Here is a 27,427-nt window from a genome sequence, read left to right as displayed (position 1 = left end):
GCCTTTGTACTGTGGACTTCATAAGTATTTCTCAGTCCCACTCCCTTAGGTGGGACAGGATGACTAGAGTGAATTGAAGTTGATATTTCCTTTTCCGCAATTCAGTTAGGCTCCCAAAGAAAACCAATAAGTTAGATCTGGTAAAATAGTTTCTGCTAAGGGCAGAAAGAAGGAGAAGAGAATACTCTTGGCTTATTTCAAAATAGTTACTATCCCCACCCCTAAAGCACCTAAATTTACTGTGAGACCCTGGCAGCAAAACTTAAGAGAAATGTGCAGTCCCCCCATAACTGTGACCCCTAAAGTTTTTTAACTCTCAGATTGTCCCCTGTGAACCTCCAGCAATTTGTCAATTACTGTTCGGGTTTTCCTATCTTGGTATTACTTCTCATGGAGGTTCCCCCATGGGGACTTGCTTCAGTAACAAGACTCTCTGCATCTCCTGACTCTCCCCAATGCAGAGGACAGTCGTCTGCCCTGTGACCTCACTTCTTTGATGAGTCTAAGAAGAGTTGTTGGTTTTATGGTTTGTTTGGTTTTTGACTTGTTAGGATAGAATAGTAGCTCTCAAATCTCTTATGTTGCAGACCGGAAACCACAACTCGGCCCATGTTTTCAAAATAAAAGCTTATTTATATATTTTTAAAATTTTCTCAATTGAAACTTTAATGTTTTATTATTCTGGTGCAGTTTCTGTTCCTTCTTTTTATTGTCTTCAATGAACTCAAGTGTGTTTATTTTTAGTTCCCTTCATCTTTAAAACAGTTTTCTTCTTACAGAAAAAGTGTAAAGATAGCACGTCATTCCTATATACTTTGTACTCAGTTTCCCCTACTATTAACATCTTGTCACAATTAGTGCACCAATATAGATGCATTCACTAAAGCTCACTATTTTTCAGAATTCCTTTTTAGCTAATGTCCTTTCTGTTCCCAAATGCCATTCAAGGTCACACATTACACCTAGTCACCATGTCTCAGGCTTTTTTAAGCTGTGACAGATTTTCAGAATCACTTGTTTTTAATGACATTCACAGTTTTGAGAAGTACTAGTTGGTATTTTATAAGTGTCTCTTGGTTTCGTTTGTGTGATGTTTAACTCATGATCAAACTTGGGTTATGGTTTGGGGCAGGAGTACCCCTGAGGCAAAATGCTGGTCTTACTTACAAAGCATTCAGGGTACCTATCATCATCAACACGACGTTTCTCTACTGATGTTAATATTTCCACCTGATTGAAGTACTTTTTTTCTGTACTCTGCTCTTTAGGAAGAAGTCACCATGCTCAGCTCATATTTAAGGATGGAGAGTTAAGTTCCACTTTCTTTAGGGTGGAGTATCTATATAAATAATTTGAAATTCTTCTGCACAGGAGATTTATCTTAACACTCATTTATTGTTTATTGAATTATTTATTCCTATCTATGTGGACTTGTGAATGGATGTTTATTTTATTCTGGATTAAAATCCAATACTATTTTATTTTTATGTTTTTATCACTGCATCTTACATATACATAGTAGTGTGGTTCACTGTGACACACTTAAAAGCGTACATGACAAAATTTTATCCAATATATTTATTCCTCAGTACTTCCCTTTTCCCCTTCTCCTTTCTTCCTCACTGACCTTTTTCTATTCTTCCTTTTATTTATCATACATGTTTTTTTTTTCCCTTGGTGCACTGTAAATTTTACATAAAAGTGGAATTTATTGTGATCTAGTCACCCATGCATATAGCCTAATTTGGTTGATTTTATTCCCCTGTTTTTTCCCCACTCTTCATTTCCCCCTTGGTCCCCTATCTCTGTTCTACTGATTTCTCTTCTTTTTTTGTGAGCATACTACAGAGATGTATGCATCCCAATGTTTGCCGCAGTGCAACTCACAATAGCCAAGGTATGAAACCAGCCTAGGTGCATGCACATCAACAGATGAATGGATAAAGAAAATATTGTATATATACACAATGGAATTTCACTTGGCCAAAAAGAAGAAAAAAATTATGGCATTTGTTGGTGAATGGATAGAACTGGAGAACATCTGCTAAGTGAAATAAACCAGAGTCAAAAGGTTAGAGGTAAATTTTTTTTTCTCTCATATATGAAATCTAGAAAAAAAAAGAGGGAGTCTTGTGGTAATACTACTCTATTTTTGCTCAAACTATTTCATCTTTGACCTTTGGGTCTCTTCCGGTGACTTCTGCATCTCTTTGACATCCCCATATTTATGAATTTTAAAAACCTTTCTTATTACATAATGCTGCTGAATCTTGTACAGTTCCTGCCTCAGTCCTGGAATAAGCCACTTCTCAATGGAATCCTAGTTTCTTTTTATCAGAAAATAGTATTATAAACCAAGACTTATGAATGAAGAGTGTTTATTGCAACTAAGGTGTCATAGCTTCTTGGCCCTCTCAGCTGACAGGGTAAAGAAGTATCTATGTATAGTAACCCATATATATGCCCATACCTAGAAATGTTTCTATATTTAATCATCTGTATTATTAGAAAGCTAATATGTAATACATAGTTATGTCTTCAACTCTAATCCATTACCACATGGGTCGTTCTAGCCTTATCCCTAGTAAATTCTAATCCAACAGTGATGAATCTTACTCCCATCATCATCCACTTATTTATTAATTCTTCATAGCAATAGCAGACTTGTTAACCAGGATGCCCAAGGGAAGCAAAATTTTTTGAACTGCGTAGAAAGTTTATGTATAATTTCTTTATGTTTAGTTTTACAGACTCAAGTAACTTAAAAAATAACTTGGGTCAGCACCTTTTTCTTCCACCCTCTTCGGTGGGTTATTTCATATTGTACTACAGTTAGTTTGTTTTGTTTCATTTTACATTTTATCTTGGGATTGCCAGCCTCCTATGTGGGTTTTGCTAATTTGCATGCAATAAGGATAACTCCTTATTTTACAAAAATTCTATGGATTTTGATAAATGCAGAGCCATGTACCCACAATTCTAATCTCACACAGCATATTTTAACCTTGCCATAAAATTTGATAGTGCTCCACCTCTTTTACCCTCTTCATGGCCTGCCCTGATTCCCTTAACCCGGAAAAACCCCTGCTGCCTTCAGTGTTGTCATAAGTAGTCTATTTTTAAAGGTCATATAACTAGAAACATAGAGTATGTACACTTTCAGACTAGCTTCTTTCACTTAGCAACCTGTATTTAAGATTTATCCTGTCCTTTAGTGGCTTGAAAATAGCTGAATAGTACTCCTTTGTATGGGTATACCATGGTTTATTCATATTTCCTGGCAATCTGTGGCTTGCCTTTTGACTCTCTACAGTACTTCCACAAAGCAGAAGTTTGTCATTTTAATAAATTCCAATCTATCAATTTTTTCTTTCTGGAATTATCATTTTGATGAATCAAAACAAAACAAAACAAAAAACCTGGGAATCAATCTAAAAAAAGAGGTGAAAGATCCCTAAAATGAAAATGACAGAACACTAAAGAATGGAATTGAAGAAAACATCAGAAAATGGAAAGATCTCCCATGTTCTTAGATAGGCAGAATTGATTGTCAAAATAGCCATACTACCAAAATGCTATACAGATTTAATGCAATTCCTATTAAAATTCCAATGACATTCTTCATAGATATATAAGAAGAAGTCATGAAATTCATTTGGAAAAATTAGAGGCCCAGAATAGCCAAAGCAATCCTTAGCAAGAAGAGTGAAGCAGGAGATATCACAGTACCAAACCTTAAATTATACTACACAGCTACAATAACAAAATGGAATGGTATCGGCACAAAAACAGACACGAAGACCAATGGAAGAGAACAGAAGACATGAAGACACCTCCATAAATACAGTTATCTCACACTAGACAAAGGCACATAAACATACATTAGCAGAAAGATAGCCTCTTCAACAAATGGTCCTAGGAAAACTGGAAATCCATATGTAGAATGAAATTGAACTCCTTTCTCTCACCCTGCACAAAACTCACATCAAAGTGCATCAAGGACCAAGACATTAGACCAGAGACCCTGTGACTATAAGAAGAATAGTTATACCCAATTATTGATCATGTCACTTAGGAACTGACTTCCTCAATAAGACTCCCAAAGCGTATAAAATCAAGAATCAATAAATGGAATTTTATTAAACTAAAAAGCTTCTTCACAGCAAAAGAAACAATTAAGCATATGAAGAGAGAGCCTACAGAATTGGAGAAAGTTTTTACCATCTGCACTTCAGATAGAGCATAATCTCTAGGCTATACAAAGAACTCAAAAATCTTACCACCAAAAAAAATAATAATGATGATGATGATGATGATAACAGTAAAAACCACCCAATCAATAAATAGGCAAAGGAACTCAACAAGTACTTTAGAGAAGAAGAAATACAAATGGTCAAAATATATATGAAAAAAAAATGTTCAACATCTCTGGCAATTAAAGAAATGCAAACTAAAACTACACTGAGATTCCATCTCAATCCAGTCAGAATGACAATTATCAAGAATACAAGTAACAATAAAAGTTAGCAAGGATATTGGGGAAAAGATTCACTCGTACATTGCTGGTAGGACTGCAAATTGGTACAACCACTCTGGAAAGCAGTATAGCGATTCCTCAGAAAACTTGGAATGGCAACATCATTTGACCCAGATATCCTATTCCTTGATTTATACCCAAAGGACTTAAATTCAGCATACTAGAGTGACACAGAACATCAATGTTTATAGCAGCCCAGTTTACAATAGCCAAGCTCTGGAACCAACTTAGGTGCCCTTCAGTGGATGAATGGATAAAGAAAATGTTAATATATACACAATGGAATATAGTCAGCCATAAAGAAGAATGAAATTATGGCATTTGTCAGTGAATTGATGCAACTGGAGAATATCATGCTAAGTGAAATAAGCCAGTCCCCAAAAAGCAAAGGCTGAATGTTCTCCATATGTGGAGACTAACCCCCAACAAGGGAGGGTATGTGTGGGGAAAGAATAGAAGTCCATTGGATTAGACAAAGGGGAATGAAGGGAAAGAAAGGGGGAGGGGAATAGAAAAGACAGTAGAATTAATCTGACATAATTTTCCTATCCCTGTATATGGATTCAAAACCAGGGTAACTCCACATCATGTACAACCACAAGAATAGGATCCTAATTAGAGTGAGTTATACTCCATGTATGTACAATATGTCAAAATATACCCTACTATCATCCATATCTAAAAAGAACATTAAAAAAAAAGAAAGTAGAGTCGATATCACACTCCAAAGTCAAAAAGGGTCATTCACCATAAAATAGAATAAAGGACAAAAAGATAAAAAAATAAACATTTTGGGGGTGCAGAAAAGTCAAAAATATTGTAAATGTTTGAAAATAGGAAAAGGTTTACTATGCAAGCATTATGCAACAGAGTTGGAGTGGCTGTACCCAGATCAGACAAATTTGACCTTAAGACAAAACTTGGCATTAGAGATAAGAACATTTCTAAAATATAAAAATGCTAACCCATCAGGAAGACATGCCTACTGGAGTCATGTAAGAACCTAATGAGAGAGCTCCAAAATATATAAGGGGAAATCAGAAAGAATCAAAGAGTGAAATAGACAATTTAACAATAATCACTAAGAACTTTAATATCCCACTTTCAATAATAGAATAGGCAGAAGATCAACAAAAAAAAAAATTAAGACTTTAAAAACTGTAAATACATCTATTAAATGAGCTATAGAACATTGGCCTAAGATTATTTCTCTACTTTGAGTTGCAATATCACAAACTGCAACCTAGCTCAGAGTATAAGCAAGGTGAAACCTGATCTGGGTGTCAGCCCATCTCAAACAGCCAGGCATCAGCCATAGGAGGTGACCAATAGAACAAACCACGCCCAAATGCTTCATCATGTCATGCCCAGATAAGGCAGCTGTCTAGCTAGAGCCAATTTAATGATTCCTCTACTTTGCTTTCAAGATGGACTCATAAAATACAAATTAAACCTTATAGAAAAATTGGTATTGGAGAACTAGAACATTTTCTATGGATAAAAATGTTAACCCGTCTACTTGGTATCCCTGTTTGGCTCATGAAAGCTCATTGCTTGCACCATTGAGCTGAGCTGTCTGAACTGCTTCTGACTCTGAGTGTTGTTGCCCTTGTCATGAATTATTCTTTGCTCAAATTGTGCTTTGATAAATAAATAAATAAGAGAAATAAGCTATCGTGTTTTTCTCAAGTTTGTTCTTTTTCTCCAGTATTTTGTTGTCTGTTTTGGGTATTTTATCTTACTTTCCCACATACATTTTAGAATCATTTTATTGATGTCTTCACAGTAACTTGCTGGTATTTGAATGGGATGACACTGACACTGTAGATTAAGTTGAAAATAAATGACAACTTAAAACAAGTTAAGTCTTCCAATCCAGGAACACAGCGTCTCTGTTTAGATTTTTAATATTTCTTTCATTAGAGCTTTATAGTTTCCCACATAGATATCTCATACATATTTTGTTAGATTATAGCTAAGCATTTCATTTTGGGTACTATTGTAAAAATAATATTGTTTTTAAATTTCAAATACCAACCATCAACTACTCATGTATAGGAAAGCACTGACTTTTGCCTATTGACCTGGTATCTTCTGACCTTGCTACCTTCACTTATTGGTTCCAGAATTTTTTGTTGTATTGGTGATTCTTTGGGACTTTCCCCACAAACCATATGTCATCTACAAATAAAGTTTTTTTTCTTTCTTCCTGATTTGTTCACCTTTTATTTTCTTTCCTTGTCTTATCACATTAGCCAAGATTTTCAGTACCACATTGAACAGAAGTAGTAAGAGAAGATGTCTTTGCTTTGTTCCTGACTACAGAGAAAGCAGTCAATTTCCTACTATTATGATCTCAACTGTAGGTATTCTTTATCAAGTTGAGGTAATTTTCCTCTTCTAAGATATATATTTTATATTCTTTCAAACTGTATTTTCCCCTTAAGTTTCAGTATTCTATGAGTGATGTTCCTGGTATTTGCCCATGATTGATCATTTCCTTTTATGCTCTGTAATCTCATAAGTTTTTTGTTTCTGTGTAAGTATAAACTATTCTCTGTTCACAAAGATGCGCCTATTACTGAATTTGCATAATTGTATACCTTGAGTGGAATTTGAAAGGAAGTAACCAGTTCAATCTTTAATATTTCCTTTAAAAAATCTCTTATTATCCATGGACCTAGGAGACAAAGTTGAGAGGCCAGTAATAGACCTGGATTCGTTTTTTTTGGCTAGCTACAGAATCTTAAGTTCTTCAATACTAAATTTATTTAATGCTACCTTATTTTATTTAAAAATTAAGATTGTAAAATTCACCATTTATTTTTACTAAAAGTGTTTAAAGAAAGTTCAACACCTTTTTATTACCAAGTCTGTGAACTCCTTGAATGGTATTGCAAACGAACGTTAAGGTGGTGCCCTAACTCTGCCTCCTGATATTCACACTTTTTTCTAAATCCTGCTTCTTCAGGGTAGGGACTGGGACTTGCTTCTAGCAAACAGGCTATGGCACATTTGATAGGATGTGACTCCTTGATTATGTTTGGTTATACAGCAAAGACAACGGGATGCCACTCAAATGATTGTATTACACTATATGGCAAAGTGAGGAGAAGTCACTTCAGTGATTATGTTACATTAAATGGCAAAGAATATGGATTTTATCCTTGTGATTACATTGTTTGAAGACTCTTGTTTTGCTGGAAGCCTCTCTCTCTTTTGCCGGCTTAAAAAAAAGTAAGCTATCATGAATCTTTCAGTCTTAGGAAGTTATTCAGATAACAACCTGAGGGAGCTTAAACGTGTGGCTTTCCCCAGTTGAGCTTCAGAGTGGGAGCTCATCTCCTGATCCACAGAAACTTAACGGTAATAAATACAAGCTAAGCCTCTATGTTCACAGTAATTTGTTGAATAGCAATAGACAGTGAATATCAGCACCAAGTTTCACTACGTGGGTAATGTCTTTTAATGGCTTCATAGAAGTGTCAAGAGGTGACCAGGTTTAAAAAACTAAAGTCTGCTTTCAAAACATTCATCTCATTTGATTAGAAAATTAAAGAGACAGAAAAAGAGAAAGGAAGAAGAAAAAAAAATCTCCTTTTCTGAAAAGCCTTCTTTATTTCAGAAAGGCACTGGATTTTGATTTCATAGTCCACAGTTATGTAAGGAAACAAATATAAAGTAACAATACTTTTATGATCTGCAGGCTTAATGTAGTAATGCACTATTTACTATACTCCGTTTGTATACATTCATGAATACTTATACTTTATGATAAGCTGTACGCACAAACTGTCCAAGTTTGATGTCTTCAGTTCAAACTCAGATTTTTAACACTATTTATATCAGGCACCGAAGATATAAAAGTATTGCATAGTAGAAAGTGAGGATTAAAAGTTCATTTCAAAAAGCATATTTTCTACCTGTTTGACACAGTTATGGTCATTCAGCCATATGATAAAGTAATTCCCAAAATGCTTGACACAAATTTAGTTTTATCAAATATCATTCTACAAAAAAGTCTCACTCAGGTCAGACTCAGGCTAAAAAGCTATGCTGTGAAAAATTGACCCACATTTCCACTAAACAGCTTGTGAACACACCAAATATGACATCCCCTCCCTTCCTGTACCTTGGTTAACCAGCTTTGCTTTTTTCCCAGAACATAGATCAAACTCTTGACTTTTCTTATTACAGACTGAAGTGATACTTGCTCTGTCCCTTCCCTACCCCCATTTTGCATATGACATTTACCGTCATAAAGAAGTATTACACTTCTGTATTAATGCCGCAAAAAAGAAAATGACCTATAGACTCTGCTTTCCCAGATGACCTGTGGTAGTTCCCTAAGCATTTTTTTCTCATCATAGAATTTGAAACCATCTCTCCCAGAATGAATGTCTTTCTCTCTCCTGGGCTTTGTGAAATAGGGTTAATGAGAGATGCTGCCTTTATGTAAGCTGATCTTTAACATGATAATTCTAGAGAACAAGAGATAAACAATACCATTTAGATTATACATGGTTTTCAAGTTCTTACTAGGTATTAAGGTGTTTATATATGAAAACTTGCTTATGAAAGCCAGGAGAATCACCCTAAACATTTGCTTTCCTCCGTACCAAGACTATATGCTTTTCTATGCAGTATCTACAATTTGCATTTTAATCTTTTCTCTCAGGGGAATAAAAAGTACTCTGAGGAAAACTACACAGAACCAGCAACAAAGTAAATTATATCTAGAGAGACTCAGAGGATAGGCTAGAAGCAGGAAAAATTGGCTTCCAATTTCAGCCCTGCCACTGCCTAGCCCTGTGACCATGAGATGTCTCTGGATTTCTGCCACCTTAACTCTTGTGCCCTACATCCACTGTTCCAGAATCATACTGAAGTGCCTTTAGTCTATCAGGCATTTAGCAAATGGTAGGCAGGATTGCTATTGTGCCTGAGAAAGGTGCTATACCCTGTCTTTCATCTGAATGACTTTCATGCAGATTCCACAGGGTGTTTGTAATCTCAAAGAACAGAAAGCATGCCCCACCTAAAAACCTTTTTATATCTTATTATTTACTTCCTATCACACAAGCTTCCTTATCACACAAGCTTCCTTACCCCACCCTACTTTTTTTTCTGAAAATGACTAATCCTTAAACCCAAGTTTACATACACACACACACAGCTTAAAATCAGTGAGGACTGATTTTAAAGATTTTTTTAAATCCAGATTTTTTTACTTAAGAGTAATTGTATCACCAGAACAAAGAAGTCATGGATTTTAATGAATATTGAATAAAATATAGCATGATTGAAAAAATGTAATTGATACAAATGAATAAAGAATGCTGAGATGATGATCATTTGGAATATGTAGAATAGAAATATGTGGAAAAAAACATACAGGAGGGAAATTCTTTTCTGAACTCTTAACTTTTTGGATTTTGGACACTTAAAAAAAAAAAATAGTCACCAAGTGATAGGATGATGAGAATTCCAGACTGTTGTTAACGCTCAGGCAGAATGAAAATTGAATTGGACAAAGAGAATGAGATTCCCCACTCCTTTTGTTTAGACATCCTATAACAAGGATCTTTTTTAAGGTCTTCCTTGGTACCCATCTCATAACTTATCTTTCACTGGTTCTCATGAAGTGCAACCTCTTATATTAAACCTTACACTTCATGCTTTATTATGAATATGGATGTAAATCTTTGCTTATAACCCTTTAAAGATCTGAACAGAAACATTCAAACCTGCCTTATCCTGGGGCTCTCCAGAAGCTACTGAGCTTAAGCAAACAAGGTTTTGTAACCAAATCATTATATTCTGTCACTCCCTATTCACACTTGACTCCAAAAAATTCTCAATTTTTCATATGCATAATCTGGAAAGTAAACATTACTCCTTGCTTTCACAGGCAGCATTAGAATCAGGCACTTGCATTAATTTGTTTTACCACCTAACTTATTACTTAATTTCCCTAAGGCCTGTTTTGAACTTGAACTGCTCTGGTTGAAAAATGATTCAAAAATCAAAAATAACGTCATAAAATTTTAAATAAAGGTCACCATTGCTGTGAAATGGGATGTCAGTTTTGCAATCCATCCACACTTTCCCACCGAGCTGGGTGGAGCCAATCTGGTGGAGTCTAGTGACTACTGTGAAATGAGCCAATCCAAAAGGGCAGAATGACCCATCAAAAGCGACTCTCTTCCTCTTCCACAGCTCGGTGAAGGCCAGGAATGAATTTCAAGAGTTGTTTGCGGACACTTCCCCTTCTGCTTTTCCTGGGCAGAGTCCCAAACATGCTTGAGTAATTGCCTTCCCACAAGGGAGACAGGGACCCATTGCTGGTGGCACTGATGCTCCGATTCCTCCTTGAAGAAGCCCTCCTAAGAAAATCCTCCCCATCCCTGGAGAGGAAGCACTCATCATCAGTGCTTGTCTGCCGGCTGAAGGCACCCCGGTTCGAGTCCTCGGACACACTTGTCTGGTAGCTGTCCTCACTGTCCACTGTCATGGAGCTCAACCAGCTCTTACAGCTGCTCTCGCTGGATAAGCGATTCCGGTCCAGGAGGTCTGAGGCTGGCCCAGGCAGGATTCCAAACAAAGACAAGTCATCCATGTCCATGTTTTCTAAACTTGGGCAGCTACCTGCGTCACCTAGAACATAAAGAACAAAGTTGGCTGTAGAATGGATTTGATCATCAGTCACTAAAAAGTCTCCAATTTTTTTTCTTTAAAGAGCATAAGAATAGCCGGGCACTTTGGTGCACGTCAGTACTCCCAGTGGCTCAGGAGGCTGAGGCAGGAGATTCAATAGTTCAAAACCAACCTCAGCAACTTGGCAAGACCCTAACCTAAGTAACTCAGTGAGACCTTGTTTCTAAATAAAATACCAAAAAAGGGCAGGGATGTGGCTCAGTGGCTAAGTGCCCCTGGGTTCAATCCCTAGTACAAAAATAAAATAAAATAAAATAAAATAAAAACAAAAAGCCATAAGAATATTTCCTCTGTGCTTTTTCATAAATGAATAAGCATACATAAATAAGGCATTTCTTGAGGTCATTTGATGAACCATGTAGGAAGGTTTCGTGGACTAGCTTCCAAGGGAAAGTTTTCATGGTCAGAAAATTATAATGTCTGAATAACTTTAAATAAAATGCTTCATGCTATATTTTGGATCTGGAATGTCCTCCAAAGATCAAAGTGGTTAAAGCTTGATCCCTAGCATGGAGCTGCTGTGAGGTTTTATGTCATATGGAAGAAGGGAGTCTTCAAATTTGATTATGGGGTCTTGGATTCTTACTCTTTCTCCTATTCACTTCCTGGCCATGAGGAGATGGTTTTTGCCCTTCTACATGCTCCCCCCATAATGTGCCACCACAGGTCCAAAACAATGGGACCCCTCCACCATGAACTGAAACCTCCAAAACTATGAGCCAAAATAAACCTATTCTCTTCATAAGTTGATTACCTCAAGTAATATTGGCAGTAAACTAGCATTCTTCACATGAGAACTGTTTGACCCAGCTGAGAGTGGGTCATTATAACTTGTAAGTCACCAAATGACCACTTCCTACACTTAAGTGATCCTGGAACATTTCATTAAAATTTTCACAGAAATGAGGTTAAGAAAAGAAAAAAACACTTGAGGAAATTCTGTCTTATGGATCTTCTAATTCAATTCCTCTGGTTCTTAGTTATTTTTCTTTAAGTAATTGTAAGATTATTATAAATCCATTTGAAGTATATGGGAAACACAGTTATAAATCAGAGATTTCAACTCTGTTTATAACAGAAGGATTTATGAAGTCAAATATATCTCACTGCCTCAATATTCCACATTTTGTCTTAGAATACTTAAATGCTCTAGAATGGTACTGTACCTACAAAGCATCTCTGCCATCCAATTTATTTGAAGAAACTGAATTTCATCTGCTTGACTAAATTTTTTCCCTCAGTTCTTTATAACCTATATCTGGGTTCTCCAAACTGAAAGGTTCATCACACCCCACCTTCCTGTCTACACATGCCTGCTGCGGAGCTGTTTTGAGTTAGTTGCCGCTAAAAGAAAGGAGATATTTTTAATGCTGGTCTTAGAAAAGCATGATGAGAATGTGAATCTGCCTCAAGAGAGGTTCTAGAACATCACCACTCACAACACTCTTTTGTTTTGTGCTGATTATTCCCACTTCAGCTCTCCTTTGTCCTCCATTGATGATATAAAAAACAGTACTCTTTTTCCATTTGATCTGCAGGGTTGAGCATAGCTAGCTGTGTAGTAACTAGTCATGCTTTACTTTCTTCTTCATATAACCTGCACTCTTTCATTTTAAAGTGAGTTGATATACTTTCTTTGGTTCTATAATCAATTGCCTTGTAGAATCTCATCCCTTGGATGTTTAGTTTTAGAAAAATTGTATTTGGTTCTATAATCAATTGCCTTGCAGAATCTCATCCCTTGGGTGTTTAGTTTTAGAAAAGGTAGACTAATAAAATCCCTCAATTCCCCAAAAGCTGTGTGACAATGACCTTCTGAGGATACTGACTTGAGGATTTCATTCATGTGAGAGCCATTTCTGTAGAGCCCAAGGACTGCAACATTTGCCAGACTATTTGGGATACACCAGACATTGAGGTGAAGGCTCCTCAAATACTCTCATGTCTATGAAAGCCAGGAAGTTCCTGCAAAGATGTTTTTGTATCTCAATCTAACAAATTTGAGACCCTCAGAAATGTCTTGTAAATTTTTTAAAATATTAACTGAATAACATAAAAAAGAGAAGTAACTGGTACATGTTTCAAAAACATCTAAGTTTCAACCCACATTACTAAGCTATAAATAAAGACCTAATTAGAGTTCTATCTGTTTAGATCAAATAAAGAACTCCAAAAACTAAAGAGCAAAGAAACAAATAACCTGATTAAAAAATGGACAATAGACTTAGGCAGACATTTCTCCAAAGGAGACATACAAATGGTTAACAAATACGTGGACAAAAATGTTCTACATCATTAATCATCAGGGAAATTGCAAATCAAAACCACAATGAGAGATCACCTTACTTCAATAACAATAGTCACTATTAAATAGACAAAAGATAACAAATGCTGGTGAGGATGTAGAGAGAAGTACTGTAAATCAATGAAAGGAATGTAAATTAGTATAAGCATCATATGGAAAACATTATAGAGATTCCTCAAAAAATTTTAAAAAATATATAATAACTATCATATGCCCCAGCGATCTCACTACTATTTCTATACATCCAAAGGGAATGAAATCAGTATGCTAAAGAGATATCTGTGTTTATTGCAGCACTATTCATAATAGCTAAGAAATGGAAACAACTTAAGTGTCCATCAAATGATGAATGAAGAAAGAAAACACCATACACATACACAATGAAATACACTCAGCCATAATGACCAATGAAATCCTGTCATTTGTGACAACATGGATAGAACTAAAAGTCACATGTTAAAAAAAATAAGCCAGGCACAGAAAGAGAAGTGCTGCATGATTTCACTCATATGGGAATATTAAAAGGTTCAGAGTAGATTAGTGGTTACCAGAAGTTAGGGAGAGTAAGGAGAGTTAAGGACCAGAAAAGGTAGATCAGTGGATACCGAATTACTGTTAGGTAAGAGTAAGAGGTTCTGGTCCACTGTTTCACAACAGGGTGAATATAGTTGACAACCATGTACATTATATCTCAAAAGTTAGAAGAAAGTATTTTGAATGTTAGAAGAAAGTATTTTGAATGCTTCCATGACAAAGAAATGATAAAATCTTGAGAAGGTGGGCAAGTTAAATATTTTACAATATATACATGTATCAAAACATCACATGGTACTCCATAATATGTATAATTCTTATGTTTTTATGTATCAATTCAAAAGTTCTAAAATTGTATCTTCTTCTGCAAAGTGATTATCACTTTCAACAGATACCCAAGGTTATATATAGAGAATTGAGTTAAGTGTTATCCAAAGAAGCAGCAAGAAGTAAAGTCTATTTCACACCCACACAGCTAGTGGTTGCAGTGAAGTGTTTGTACATAAAAGTTCATTCCTCAGGTCACATCAGTCACAAAACAAGTAGCCGCTGACAAACATTAAGCTCAATGCTTTCCTCCAGAACGCACAGAATGGCAAGAGCTATACATTCCCTGTTGCAATAATCTTACACGTCTGTTTTGGTTAGGGACCAATGAGACATGATTTCGCTGCATAAATGTAGCTTTTACAATTTGAACAAATGGTAGGAACTCTACCTGAAAAATGTGTAACCATGCCAGCTTCAACAGCTTCTGAGAGCTACCCAGCCCTCACACCATAATCACTCTCAGGAATTTCATTCATTTGCTTAAACAGCAGTCAGGCAATTTTTCCTACTGCTCCTCTCAAGTATCCAGACACCTCTTGAAAGTGTGTGCATGAATGTGCATGTTGTATGTGTATAGAGAAAGGCTGTGACTTGACTTCCCTCCTCAGTTACTCCAAAGTTCATGCTAAAGAAAGACTACTACTGTTGATTGGTACTGGACAAATTTTTCTTTTTTTTTTTCAAATTTTTCTTATAATAACAATAATCAACTTAGAGGCAGAAATACTGAAAGGATGAAATGTTCATGTGGTTTCTGAACAGGAAATTGCCTTTACCATGAAGCAGGCGCTGTTCCTGTAACTGCAGAGACCTGTACTCCACCCATTTTTTCTTCAAGGTTTGCTGTAAGAAAGAAAGAAAAAAAATGCTTATTATTAGGAAAATCCCAGTAAAGAAAGCAATTTAATTCTATGTATTGAGATTTGTCATTAAAATTTTCTTTTCTTTCAAATGCTACAAGCCTCTCCCATTCATTAAAAGATTTTGCTGTATTTTGTATTAAATAAAAATATTGAAGATACTAATTTCTCAAGGAATAAACTAGTAGCACCAACTCTTCTTTAAAAAAATGAGGAACAATTAAATTTATATTTTTTATTTTAAAAAATATTACAGACCCAGATTGTCTGGGTTTATAAGAACTTATTACCTATTTAGACAAAGACGTGCACTCTCAAATTTCTCCAAATGTATGTGAAGGCAATAATAGAACCTGAACTTCAAGAGTCTCATGAGGGTTAAATAAGCTGACAGATGTCAAATAATTAGAGCAATGACTAAAACTTAGTAAATGCTTAACAATAATCATCAATCTCTTAGAAGCCTACGGTACAAAAACTGCATTTTTTGCTGTACATCTCTTTATTTTCTATACCACAAATGAGAACAGACCTGTTTTCAAATGTCTCTTGGAAGGCTAATATTAGATTACTGCTCAACACCCTGACTCCTTAGCTGGTTCCTTCCTCGGCTGCTGCAGCATGTGAGAACCAGAACCCACATTGGGCAGGAAGTGTATGCTCTCAAAACAGCATGCAAGTTCTGGCCTCTAGCACAGGGAAAGCTGAGGCCATGGAAATCCAAAACCAATCAGGCGGAAGGCATCTGACAAGACAGTTGTCACAGATTCACTCTCCCTCCCATCCCTTGTCCTCTACTCTACCCCTCCCTTTGCTTCTTCAGGTTTCCATAGCTAGCCCAGCAAGTGGACACAGCTCAGACATGCCAGGGACACTCATCCTAAAAGAAAGACAGACTAGTTGGAAATAAGCAGTCCTTTGTTCAAAGCAAGCTGGAGGATTAGATGAAGGTTAAAAAGAAAGTAAAAAAAAATACATTGGAGAGGGAAAAGTTTAAGGGAAAGAAAATAATAAAATTGCAAAAAAGATCATTAAATGCATAAGGGGAACATAGGTCATTGCTCACGCTTCAAGGACTGAACAGTAACTGGGCGGAATCTTCCCAGCCTCAATAATGGTAACAGTTAAAAAGTAATCCTTATGGTTGCCAATATAATATGCAAACAATAAATCAAAGTAATAAAATGCTTGGCTCGGTTAATTTCTTATTCCTTCAGAGTGATAACATCTTTAATGGGTACAAAACTGCTGGGCTGCCTTAGTCACAGTCCTTGCTGACTTCCTAAGCTTGTGGATACCTGAGGGTGAGAATCAGGGATCCAGAAGTATAGAACTAGGGACAACTGGAATATACACCTACTCCTTTCTTCTTTCTTAAAGAGATTTATCTCCTACAAGGGAACAGAGTCCAGTAGAGAAGCATAATAGTAGGTTGACAGTCAAAACTAAATATAGAAAGAAAATGAAGTAATATTCCTGAACTTACTATCCAAAAATACAAAGCCAGGGCTTGCCAAGCATATAATTTTTGCAAACATAAAGGTTTTAAAATAGCTAATTTGTTGATCTGGCCCAGTCATCTAAGTATGTCATCACTTAACACCATGAAAATACCAGTGTAAAGAGCAGATGTGTCAAAGTGACTAAGAGTTTTTAGTCTGTAACTAAGTTTCCTTATTTTCCTCAGAGTCTATTTCTTCCTGTGTTATTGATAGCACATTGTATATTTGAATAAATATGAACTGTCATCATCCCATGAGAACTACATGAGTTCTAGCCATCCTGGGCCACATTGCTTGACTGAGCCCCGTTTAGGGCCTGATACAGAGAAACTGGCATAATGTTTGAATACTGCATGAAAGAGCACACAAAAACTGGCTTCATGAAAGGACCTGCAACTATCACACATTAGATTGGTTCCAAATATTTTTCAAGTGTTTTCAATCTACATGAGATATAAAACCAAACTTCTCCCTGGCTTTAGTACATTTACTGTACTTTCAGAGATAATATGCTATTTAATTTTTATAATTTCCCCCCAAAAATGTCATGGACTAGAAAATAAAGTTATGGTACAGCAAAATATTTTTTAAGGGCTACAAAAATAGAAAATGGCAGGGCTAGATTTAAAACTAGATATCTCAGCTAGTCCACCAGATGTGCTGTTTTCATATTATACATCTGAATCATAGGTCAAGAGAAAGGGAATCCCTGTAAATGTGACTCAGAAGGGACCACTGTTTCTAAAGAAGAGCTTTTGTCCCCACAAAGAGTCTTTGGGGAATAGAATGCTCACCAGTAGGGGATGCACAAAGAAATGTCATCGTGCAGAAGGGAAGACAGCCTGACCTTGGCTCTAGCTCATACCCAGACATTTCTGACTCAAGAGATGAGCTAAAAATCTCACAATTTCAAAATTAGAAGTAGAATAAAAATGTCAGACATACGTAGAAATGAACCTTAATGTCTATTGGGCCTAGAGAAGCTGGAAGAGGCAACTATAAATTCATATCCTCTGTCAGTATACGGTTTAAATGCACCTGTCTGAAGCACAAGACTGAGTCAAGCTCCCTGCTTAAGAAATGAAACATGGCTAAAGCTTTCATGCAAAGAAAAGGAGGTTGAAGAAAAGCTACAGCTATCTACCTAGAGAGAAAGGAGTACATAAGCATATTCTCATGACCTGAGCCGAGTCCCACACTGACTCTCCAGGCTAGGCATCCAAGCTACCAGACTGGCTCTGGATTGGGAGTCTCAAAGTGCTGTATGGAGGCAACTGTCCACCTATAACATTTAGCTGAAGGAGATGCTACAACTCAAGGAAAGCAGGTGGTTTAAACTCCAAAATTCCCACAGATGTTTAATGAAAGCAAAATCATAAAATTAAAGATCAATACATGGATTCTCTACAAGCAAAATAAAAAGAGCAAAGTATCCAAAGAAGGGATAGGGATGTGGCAGTGGTAGAGTTCTTGCCTAGCATGTGTGAGGCACTGGGTTCAATTCTCAGCATGACATATAAACAAATAAGTAAAATAAAGGTCCTTCAACAACTTATATATATATATATATATATATATATATATATATATATATATATATATATATATATGGTTTTTTTTTTCAAAAAAGTATCCAAAGAAGTCATTAAAATAAGAATCCTTATAATCCCCTGAGAGAGATAAATGAGATCAATATTCATAAGAAAAAGAAAGTTTGAAACAAATAAAGGAAACAAGAACAGGTACACTTGATAATAAAATATAAATAAATTTTAAAATTGAATAGAAAGAATACATTCTATTAGAATGGAGATAATAAGAATGTTACTGAAGATATTACTAAGAAAGATAAATCAAGAGACTCTAAGATATGGTGAACAGGAATTCAAGATGATACTGTAGGAAGTGGTAAAGAAGTAATAGTCAAAAAGATCCATGTGACTGTATTCCAAATCTGAATATAGTCACATGTCTTTAGGCCAAAACTGAGAGCTCTAAGCAGTATAAATTTGGAAACCTAATACATGCAGATAAACTGTATCTCAATAAATATTTTTGAAATCATGAAAGTAGACAGAAAAAAGATAATAGATTGCCTCCAATACAAATATTGGTATTTTAAGATTTAAAAAAAAATAGACCCCTAGAGAAATTACCAATGATGGTGGTAGGGGAGATAGATGGGGGAGTGCATAAAAGGTAGAAAATGAGGACATAATCACATTTGTGACAGAGATCAAGAGGTATTTATTGGGGCTGGGGACATAGCTCAGTTGGGAGAGTGCTAGTCTCACATGCACAAGACCCTGGTTCATTCTCCAGCACTAAAAAAAAAAAAAAAAAAGTGTGTGTATGTGTTTGTGTGTGTGTATGTGTGTGTATATATATATATATATCAACTTCATGCAATATATTTAAAATTTTTAAAACTTTATCAATAAAAATGTAAACCACAAAAACAGTTCAAAAAAGAAAAGAAAAAGAAAAACTGAGTTGTCTTGCAAATAAGAAGAATTGAAACATCAGTTAAAAAGTATTCTCACCACAACTGAATCTCAAGTACAGATGATTCAGATGGCATTACAAGAATTCTTCCAGAGAACAAGAAAGAAAGAAAGAAAGAAAGAAAGAAAGAAAGAAAGAAAGAAAGAAAGAAAGAAAGAAAGAAAAAAGGAAGGCAGTCCCCAGCTCATGTAAAAAAATCCAGTAAACGTGATAGTAAAACTTTAAAAGATGTCTGAGAAAATGAAAATATAGGTCAGACTACCTGTAAAATAAAGCCATTTCAAAAAATATGGCAAATCAAACCTATAAGTACAGAAAAAATAATTATAAATTTCAAGAATAAATCAAATTGGGCCTATCATAGAAATAAAAGTGTGGTTTTACATAAAAAAAAAATCTCTAAATGTCATTCACCATACTTTTGTTTCTGATTTTTTTTTGTTATTCATAATACTGACTGATATTTTAAAATGAGTAAATGAGAAGACCATCTTTACAGATGCAGAAAAGGTATGTGCTGAAAATTAATACATAATCTTTATAACTACCAGAAAATGTGAAGTAGAGGGGAACCTATTTAATCTGGAAAGTATTTTCATAGAAAGAGCTCATTCCTAGTAGGAGAATATTGAAACAATTCTTTTAAAAATCAAGAACAAAACAAGCTTACCTATTATTATTATTTCTATTTATCTTATGTGGTAGGCCCTAGCCAGTGTAGTTAAGTAACAAAAGTAACTGAATGTCATTTTGACAGATATTATCTTTATAGAAAACCCCAAATAATCTACACATAATTTTTTAGAAATTATATCATTTAACAAAATATTTGAATACAATAACATAGAAAAATTGATTTTACATATGTATACATTACCCATAATCCAAACATTTATCTCTCTTTTGCACAAATAAATTAACTTTGACAGTTTAAAAAATCTAAATATAATATGAAGCACTTCTTATGACTGATAAAAATTTAATGACAAAATATTAGAAGCATTTCCTTTGAATTCAAGAAAAAAAGCTACTACTATTTATAACTTACTGAAGATCCTAGACAATGCTATAAGATAAGAAAAATAAATTAGTTGAATAATTGAACTGGTGCTTAGTTTGTAGCTCAGTGGTAGATGCTTGCCTAGCATGTGTAAAGCCCTAGGTGCAGTCCCAGCACCACCAACAATAACAATAATAAATATTACTAATAATAATTTTATTGAACTAAAGGGGCAAAACTTTCATTATATGCAGATATTTATGTAAAAAAATTTAAGGGATTTGTAAAGTTATTATCCAAATAAAGTAAGTTGTATGACTACTGGATTTAAAATTATACAAAAAAAAAAAAACTAGTAGCAATAATTGCAAAAAAGATTATATTATTGCAGCAAGAAATCTTAGAGCATATCTAAGAGTAAACATAATAAAATATATGTAAAAATGCATGAAAAAAATTACAAAATATTTTGAAGTACTAAAAGCCCTGAATAAAATGACTGAAAAATTCTGTTCAAAGTGAAAAAAAAAAAAGCCATAAAGATTTTAATCCATCTCATTTATTTGATAGATGTAATCGAACTGATATTTAAATCTCAAAGAAGTTTGTTTTCTTTTAAAGGAATTTTTAAAATTGACTCAAAAACTCACAGGAATGAGCAAAATGACACAAGTATCAAAACCATTGCTGTTGAAAAAGATAACAGCTTGTTAAAGTACTGAACATGCAGGAAGAGGATGCAAGATAAATTATAATGAATCTATCCTCTTGGGGTGGATAATTAATAAGTGCATACTTTATGAGGAAAACAAATAAAGGGTAGCTGTTTAAAAACAAATCACAAATAAATGAACTGTGATAAGCCTCACCATCTCTGCTCAGACAGGTCAACTCACTGCCATGCAAGAGTCCTAGGAGGAAGAGGTCACTGGGGGTCAGGGGAAAGTCTGCAAGGCTATGCCTCACGTACATGTGAACATATCTGGACTTCATGACTTGGGAGACTCTCCTCAGCCTAGAAAAATGAGTTTTTAAGACCCTTAAAGAACCATCTCAGGAGATTTTCACTGAATATCCAGTGTTGTGCATTGTTTCTTGGAAATATTTTCCCTCCTTCGAAGTTGATAGTGTTTTCCAATGAAAGGAGGCTGAAGGACAGCAACAGCATTAAAGAGAGATGGTCTCTGCTTAAGGAAGAACCAAGAGAGGACATTTCACAAGTCCTCTTTATTTTTTTTTTCTCCAAACAAAATGTAAATCAAAAGAGATCACAGGTGCATCAGTGAAAAGTCCTTCAAATGACGTGCCTTCCTATTGCCTTTCTGAGCCCCATAGACACACTGAAGGAGGAAGGAAGAAGGTGATTTATACCTATTTACAGAATTTGATATTCCTGCAAAGGCAATTGTGTAGCTCTTGATAATTTAGCAGTTCAGATTCATCATAACATTTCATCTTCAAGGGCTATCTCAATTCCTCAAATAGATCTTTATTCTACCACTCACCCATTCAAGGATGAAAAATGTACCCCACTGTATTAAATCAAATTACCTTTAAAACCTGCAGCTTTTCTTCAAGTTCTGTTCTTCTGAGAATGGTTGTTGCATTAAGAGTCTCTATCCTGTTTTAAGGAGGAAAACAAGGTTGGGGGTAAATAATGTGAGTGAGTGATTCATTTGGATGAGTTTCATCTTGATGGAGTTTGACACTTGGAGGACAGACCACACTAAAAATGCAACATAAATGTCACACTTCCATGGCCCTTCAAGGACCTGGGATCTAAGCCAAGTGTTCTCACTACATTTGGAGAAATAAAATGTGTAGTGGGGGATAGCTCCCCTTGAAAGTGTAGATGAAAAGATCCTGGTAAATTCATAAGTTTTACTTCATTTGATAAAATTGCTATGTGATAACAATGGCTGCTCTGTACCAGAATCTATTCTTTTGGGACAGGCTGAATCAGCTCATGCATGTGGTAACTATTTATTGGGCATCTAGCATGTGCCAAACTCCAGACACGATACGATGAAGAAAAGGTATGACTAAAACAGCAGACTCTGGGGCTCTCCCAACAGTGGGATCAATGTGCTATTTCTTGACATGGGCGGCAATCCTTTCCTGCTAGGATTCTGGGAGACCTTACCTCTGTAAATTGCCTTATCACTTGAAAACAAGAACTAAAAGAACCAGAACGACTATAAAATAATAACCTTTGTATGACTCTTTCTTCTCAAACCTTTAGTTTACAAACTTTATTCCCAGAATTATCACTTTAACAGTGTTCTTTTCTTCCTATGCCAAATGCTTTTCTAATAATAGAAGACTTATTCTATCCTGACTGATTTGGTTTGTTTTGTGTGCTCAAATTACCTTTATTTTGACTACGAAACTATCAATCATTTATGAATCACTCCTAAGCATTTTAAAATACTGGTTCAAATTCCTTCTGATAACTAGGCTGTAACTGTATTTATAAAGATGCAAGCAATTTCAGAAGGCATGGTAAATGCATAAATTGTGGAGACCAATTTTCCTCTATTTCTAATAGCATCATACCTGAGATAATGAGCTGACAACAAGCCAAAATGCTGTCTGCTTTCTAATTAAGACAGTCTCTATTCTCTGAGCCATACAGGGGATTGCTGTGAACCTCTGTCACTGAGACTCTTAATGTGGGTCTGACTTGTTCGCATAATAGATATGCATGGGCAAACCTGCAGACCTCAGCGGACCCTTCCTTCAGTATTTGTGCAGATTGCCTTCCATTTGCCTGATCTGTGGACTCTCAAGTACTACCCCCCTCTATGATCTGCAATCTGTCCCCTTCACCCATGTGAAACATACATTTCTGACTCTGCCAGCATTTTCTCTTTGACTCTGCATGGTGCCTGCCTTCTGAATCCAAGTTTCTCTGGAGCAACAGTACCCCCATCTTTTCCCTGAACTCACAGAACCCACAGAACTGATTTAGTCATTTACCCCCATCAATCATCCTTCAAAACCACTCATGCACACCCATCAACATATCCCTGAAGTATCAAAGCGTATCCACCAAATTCTTTCAGCAGCTCATGATGAGAGTTGTAGCTGAAAAGAATGGATCCTGGTATCCAGACCAGGTGACCAAATCCAGCCCTGCCACTGACTATTTGGGTAACCTTAACAAGGTCGTCTCTAAGCCTCAGGCACTTCATGCATAGATAGGAATAAGACCAACCTAAGTAGCTGTGAAGAATGGATGGGATAATATTGGACCCACCTCAATGAGAATAAAACCTAAACTCTTTGGCATAGCTGATGAGACCCACAATCTGCTTCATGGCCAACTCTGTCTTCATTTTGTATATTCTCATTAACCCACCAGCTACTTATTACACTGGGTTTCCCTCTGTCGCTTCCACATGCCAAACCCATTCTGAGGGCTCAGAGGTCTCTCTCTTTACCTAGAATGTGCTTACTAAGACTTCCTATGACCAACTTTCTCTCTACTAGTCTTGGCTCAAGTTTCCCTCTTTAGAAAAGACCACTTAAAACATCTAAAACTGAACAAGCAGACTTCTTAGTCGGTGTTCTCTCCCCTTGCCCTATTTTACTTTCCTTGTAGCAGTTATCAACAACCAAAATATGAAAAAATTACTTATTTTTCAGGATTTTCTTATCCATCTCCTTCCACAATTATTAGAGTTCTAAGAAGGTCTTCATCTTTGCCTCTCCGGAACTTACCACTAGTTACATAGTATTTATCCATAGTATAATTTTAATGAATGGGTGAATATTATTTTCTAACTACTGAGAGAAGGTCTAGGAATGCTATGATAGAAGATGATGATGCTGTTTTTTCCTTGAGGCAGTTTTCACTCATGGAGACTCAATATTGATCTGGAAATCAGTCAAGTCTCTAATTGGAAAAACCAATATCTTATAAAAATAATTCTGGAATATTGGTAGAAGTGTTTGTGTTTCAAGGTTGGGAGAGTTGAACAAAACTTGATTCTTTCTCCCAAACGAAATAAGAGAAAAATGAGTGGCTGGTGGCATAAGAGGGAAAAACTTAGTCTTCTGACCTTCTATTTGTTGTATCTACAAGGTTATATCAACCATGGAAACTGAACCAGTTTTTCTCAGTCCAAAGAATGTGTGCCACTTGAATTGAATTTGACATTGAAAATGCATTTGTAAATTCACAAAGACATTGGGGCTATTGATACCCACTGACTTCAGGTGTCGACAATATGTTCAAGCCTGAGGAAACCTTGAAAAACAAAAGGAACTGAAAATATGTGTACCCCATCCCAAAGCTGCAGTGTGCTGTCTCCCCTGTGGTGATCCTTAGACAAAAAGTCTATTCATTCACTCAGCAAGCATTGTGAGTCAATGTAACATCTTTGAAACCTTAGGGGAACTAAATGGATAGTTACCTTAGCATGTTTCCTGAGGATCTGATCAGGTCAACCACTTGCTTGTGTGTAAAGCCTTCTGTGCTCACACCATTGATATTTGCAAGGACATCACCTGGGAGATGCCAAGAAAACTGAATATTATATCGGTTAGTTAAATAATCCCTCCTGACATGCAAATGAAACATAACAAGCAAGCTCCACACAGTCTTGGAATCATTCAAGAAAATTTAAAGCAACAATCACCACCTGACCTTCACTATCCAAAAGCTTTCTTTTCTAGCTATGTAAATGGCTCTTAACAGGAGCAAAGTTACCTTACCAGCTTGCAGACCAGCAAGGTGAGCTGGACTGTCCTCCTGTATTTTGCAGATCATAGTGTACAATTCCAAGGAGCAGATGTTCTGATTCTGGAGCCTGTTGGTCTACAAAATTTAAGGAGATACCGAGTTACTACTCAAAACACTCAAACTATATGTGTGAAAACATGAAATTGTATCAGTTATTGTTAAGTGGTAAATAGGTAAATGCAAAGGACAATTTGGAAAGGCTTTCTTGACTACAGGTTGAATCAAAGGTAGCAATTTTGCAATTCTACCAGACAATGTGCAACCAACTTCATTCATAAAAAAACATCTGGCATGAGAAAGAAAGTGGGATGAGAGTGGCTCAATATTTCCTGTTTTCAAGCCTAAGAAACCACCTGATGCTATCATCATTACATATTTATTAAGAAAAATTAAGTTTCTTATTTCTCCATGGGATAAAACTATGGTGGCCAAGAGCAAAATCCTTATTTAGTTCTTAAAAGCTAAAGCACTCAACCTAGAATATGACACAGTATATATTCAGCAAGGGAGACATGCCAGCAATGATTATTTTAAAACAGAATTCTGCAAATAATGACAATCTTCCCTGCATTTATTCACAAACGCTATGATTGACTCCATTAATTTCATTTCTAAGCACTCTCTACTATGCCTTCCCCGAATTCTTACCAGTTTATCAGTTACCCAATTAGAAAAAGTTAGGCTTTTTCTCTTACCTCAGTGTGGCACACAAGTAGTTTGTTGATGTTGGGTTTTTGTTTCTGTTTTCAAATTATACCAAAATACTGAAAATATGTGCTATGTACAGCATCCCAACTACTCAAAACAAACATATTGTTCTTTTTAAAACATTTAAGTTATGGAGTCTAGCTCCCTTTAAAATCAAAATAAGTATTTTGAGTTGAGTCTTAAATACTTGATTACTAAAAGTAAGCCACACTACATGACTGCTTCATTGTGCAGAAATTAATGTTGAATGTTAATTCTTTCTTATTTGGCAACCCCTGAGGCACCACATGTCAGTCATATGCAAGTCACATCTAGAAACTTTGATCTGTTAACCTTCAAGGGGTTTCTGCTCAATCCCTAAGGCATTCAGAGTCCCCATATCTTAAAAGTAGAAGGGATTTTTAAAAGATCATGTAATATACTTCTCATCTGTATCAGAAATGGCTTTAACAGTTTTCCCACCAAAGCTATCACTATAGCTCAGATCCTTCCAGAGACAGAGGCTGGTCTACTCCATGTGGTACATGAACCAAAGAAATAACTGACATTCCTTTTGGAAGCCATTGTTATAACAATTTTCATTATCAGTGAAGTTCTACCCTCCATCCCCAGGGATCAGAGTGAAAACAATACAGGGGAAGCAATTTGATTTATGTAATTGGCACCTGAATGTACTCGTACTGGGTGTAAATTTGGAGATTAGAAATAGGAGTAAAATAACAGACTCCCCAAAGTAACAGAAATTAGTACTTAAATATTTTTCTCATTCTCTCTCACTGATCTATTGTCTCCCATTACAATAGCAGGGACAGAATGATCACCTGCATTTCATGGAGACATAAAGATCACATTGCCCTTTCTCATGCCCAGTGACCTTCATTTCAACTTGTCATATTGATCATCCACTGATACCAACCACATTACTAGAGACTTTATATGTGTTATTGGAAATCCACAAGGACCCAATAAGGCAGTAATTAAGAGAATAAGAACCAAAGTGTACATGAATCTAAAGTCTATGCTCTTATCATGCTGCATTATTCTCATATGCAGTGTAAAATGGGCACCCTTGGAAAACCACGGAGGAAAATGGATCTGGTATTCTCCAAAATGTCACTCTCTTGGCAGGCCAGGACCCAGATATGTTTTTACACATGGTGCACATGAGGATATGTAAGGTTCTATTTGGCCTGCAAAACGTTCCTCAAAGCATTTCCCCTATTTGTTGACTTCCTGTCTCACTAAGATAACATACATGCTGTAGCTCAGAGGTTAAGCCATCAGCTCATGTCTATCTAAAAGATTGAGTGGCTCTGTGGCCTGTTGTCTACTCATGATACTTTTGACTCTTGTTCCATGTAGAGTAAGTATTTATGGCATGGGAGGGAAACATAAGGAAGCAGTGATAAATAGTATAGCAGAATGAGAAAAATCAGCTACACAAGTAATCATTTATCATGTTTTCAGTAGCAACTGCTGCACATTGCTGAGGATTATTCTCATTTAAAAAGAACCAGTCACAGAACACACAGTGTCTCTGTCAGAGAATAAGTAGTGTTTCATGTGAACAGGGAATAAAAGAATACTCTACTTCTAAAATCTGATGCATTTCACCAATTATTATGGCAAATTAAAGATTTTACCAAATTTAAAAGTGGAAGAGTTCAGACAGTAAAAGGCAT

At 35.8% G+C, this 27,427-nt stretch overlaps 1 protein-coding gene across 1 annotated transcript in view; it reads right to left on the bottom strand.

Annotated features, from left to right (window-relative positions):
* Positions 1-8,132: 8,132 nt before the first annotated feature.
* Cytip (cytohesin 1 interacting protein) overlaps positions 8,133-27,427 on the bottom strand; it is a 28,367-nt gene continuing 9,072 nt past the window's right edge. The window contains exons 4-8 of the mRNA XM_027937920.3: positions 25,010-25,112; positions 24,709-24,802; positions 21,842-21,911; positions 15,200-15,266; positions 8,133-11,194 (exon numbers count right to left, since the gene is read on the bottom strand). Of these exons, the coding sequence (XP_027793721.2) occupies positions 10,728-11,194; positions 15,200-15,266; positions 21,842-21,911; positions 24,709-24,802; positions 25,010-25,112 (801 nt within the window). The 3' untranslated portion in view covers positions 8,133-10,727. The remainder of the gene's footprint in view (positions 11,195-15,199; positions 15,267-21,841; positions 21,912-24,708; positions 24,803-25,009; positions 25,113-27,427) is intronic.

This window comes from Marmota flaviventris, chromosome 11 (genome assembly GCF_047511675.1).
Source record: "Marmota flaviventris isolate mMarFla1 chromosome 11, mMarFla1.hap1, whole genome shotgun sequence".
Taxonomy (NCBI): Eukaryota; Metazoa; Chordata; class Mammalia; order Rodentia; family Sciuridae; genus Marmota; species Marmota flaviventris.
The sequence above is the reverse complement of the archived record's forward strand: the minus strand, read 5'-3'. Positions and strand labels throughout refer to the sequence as shown.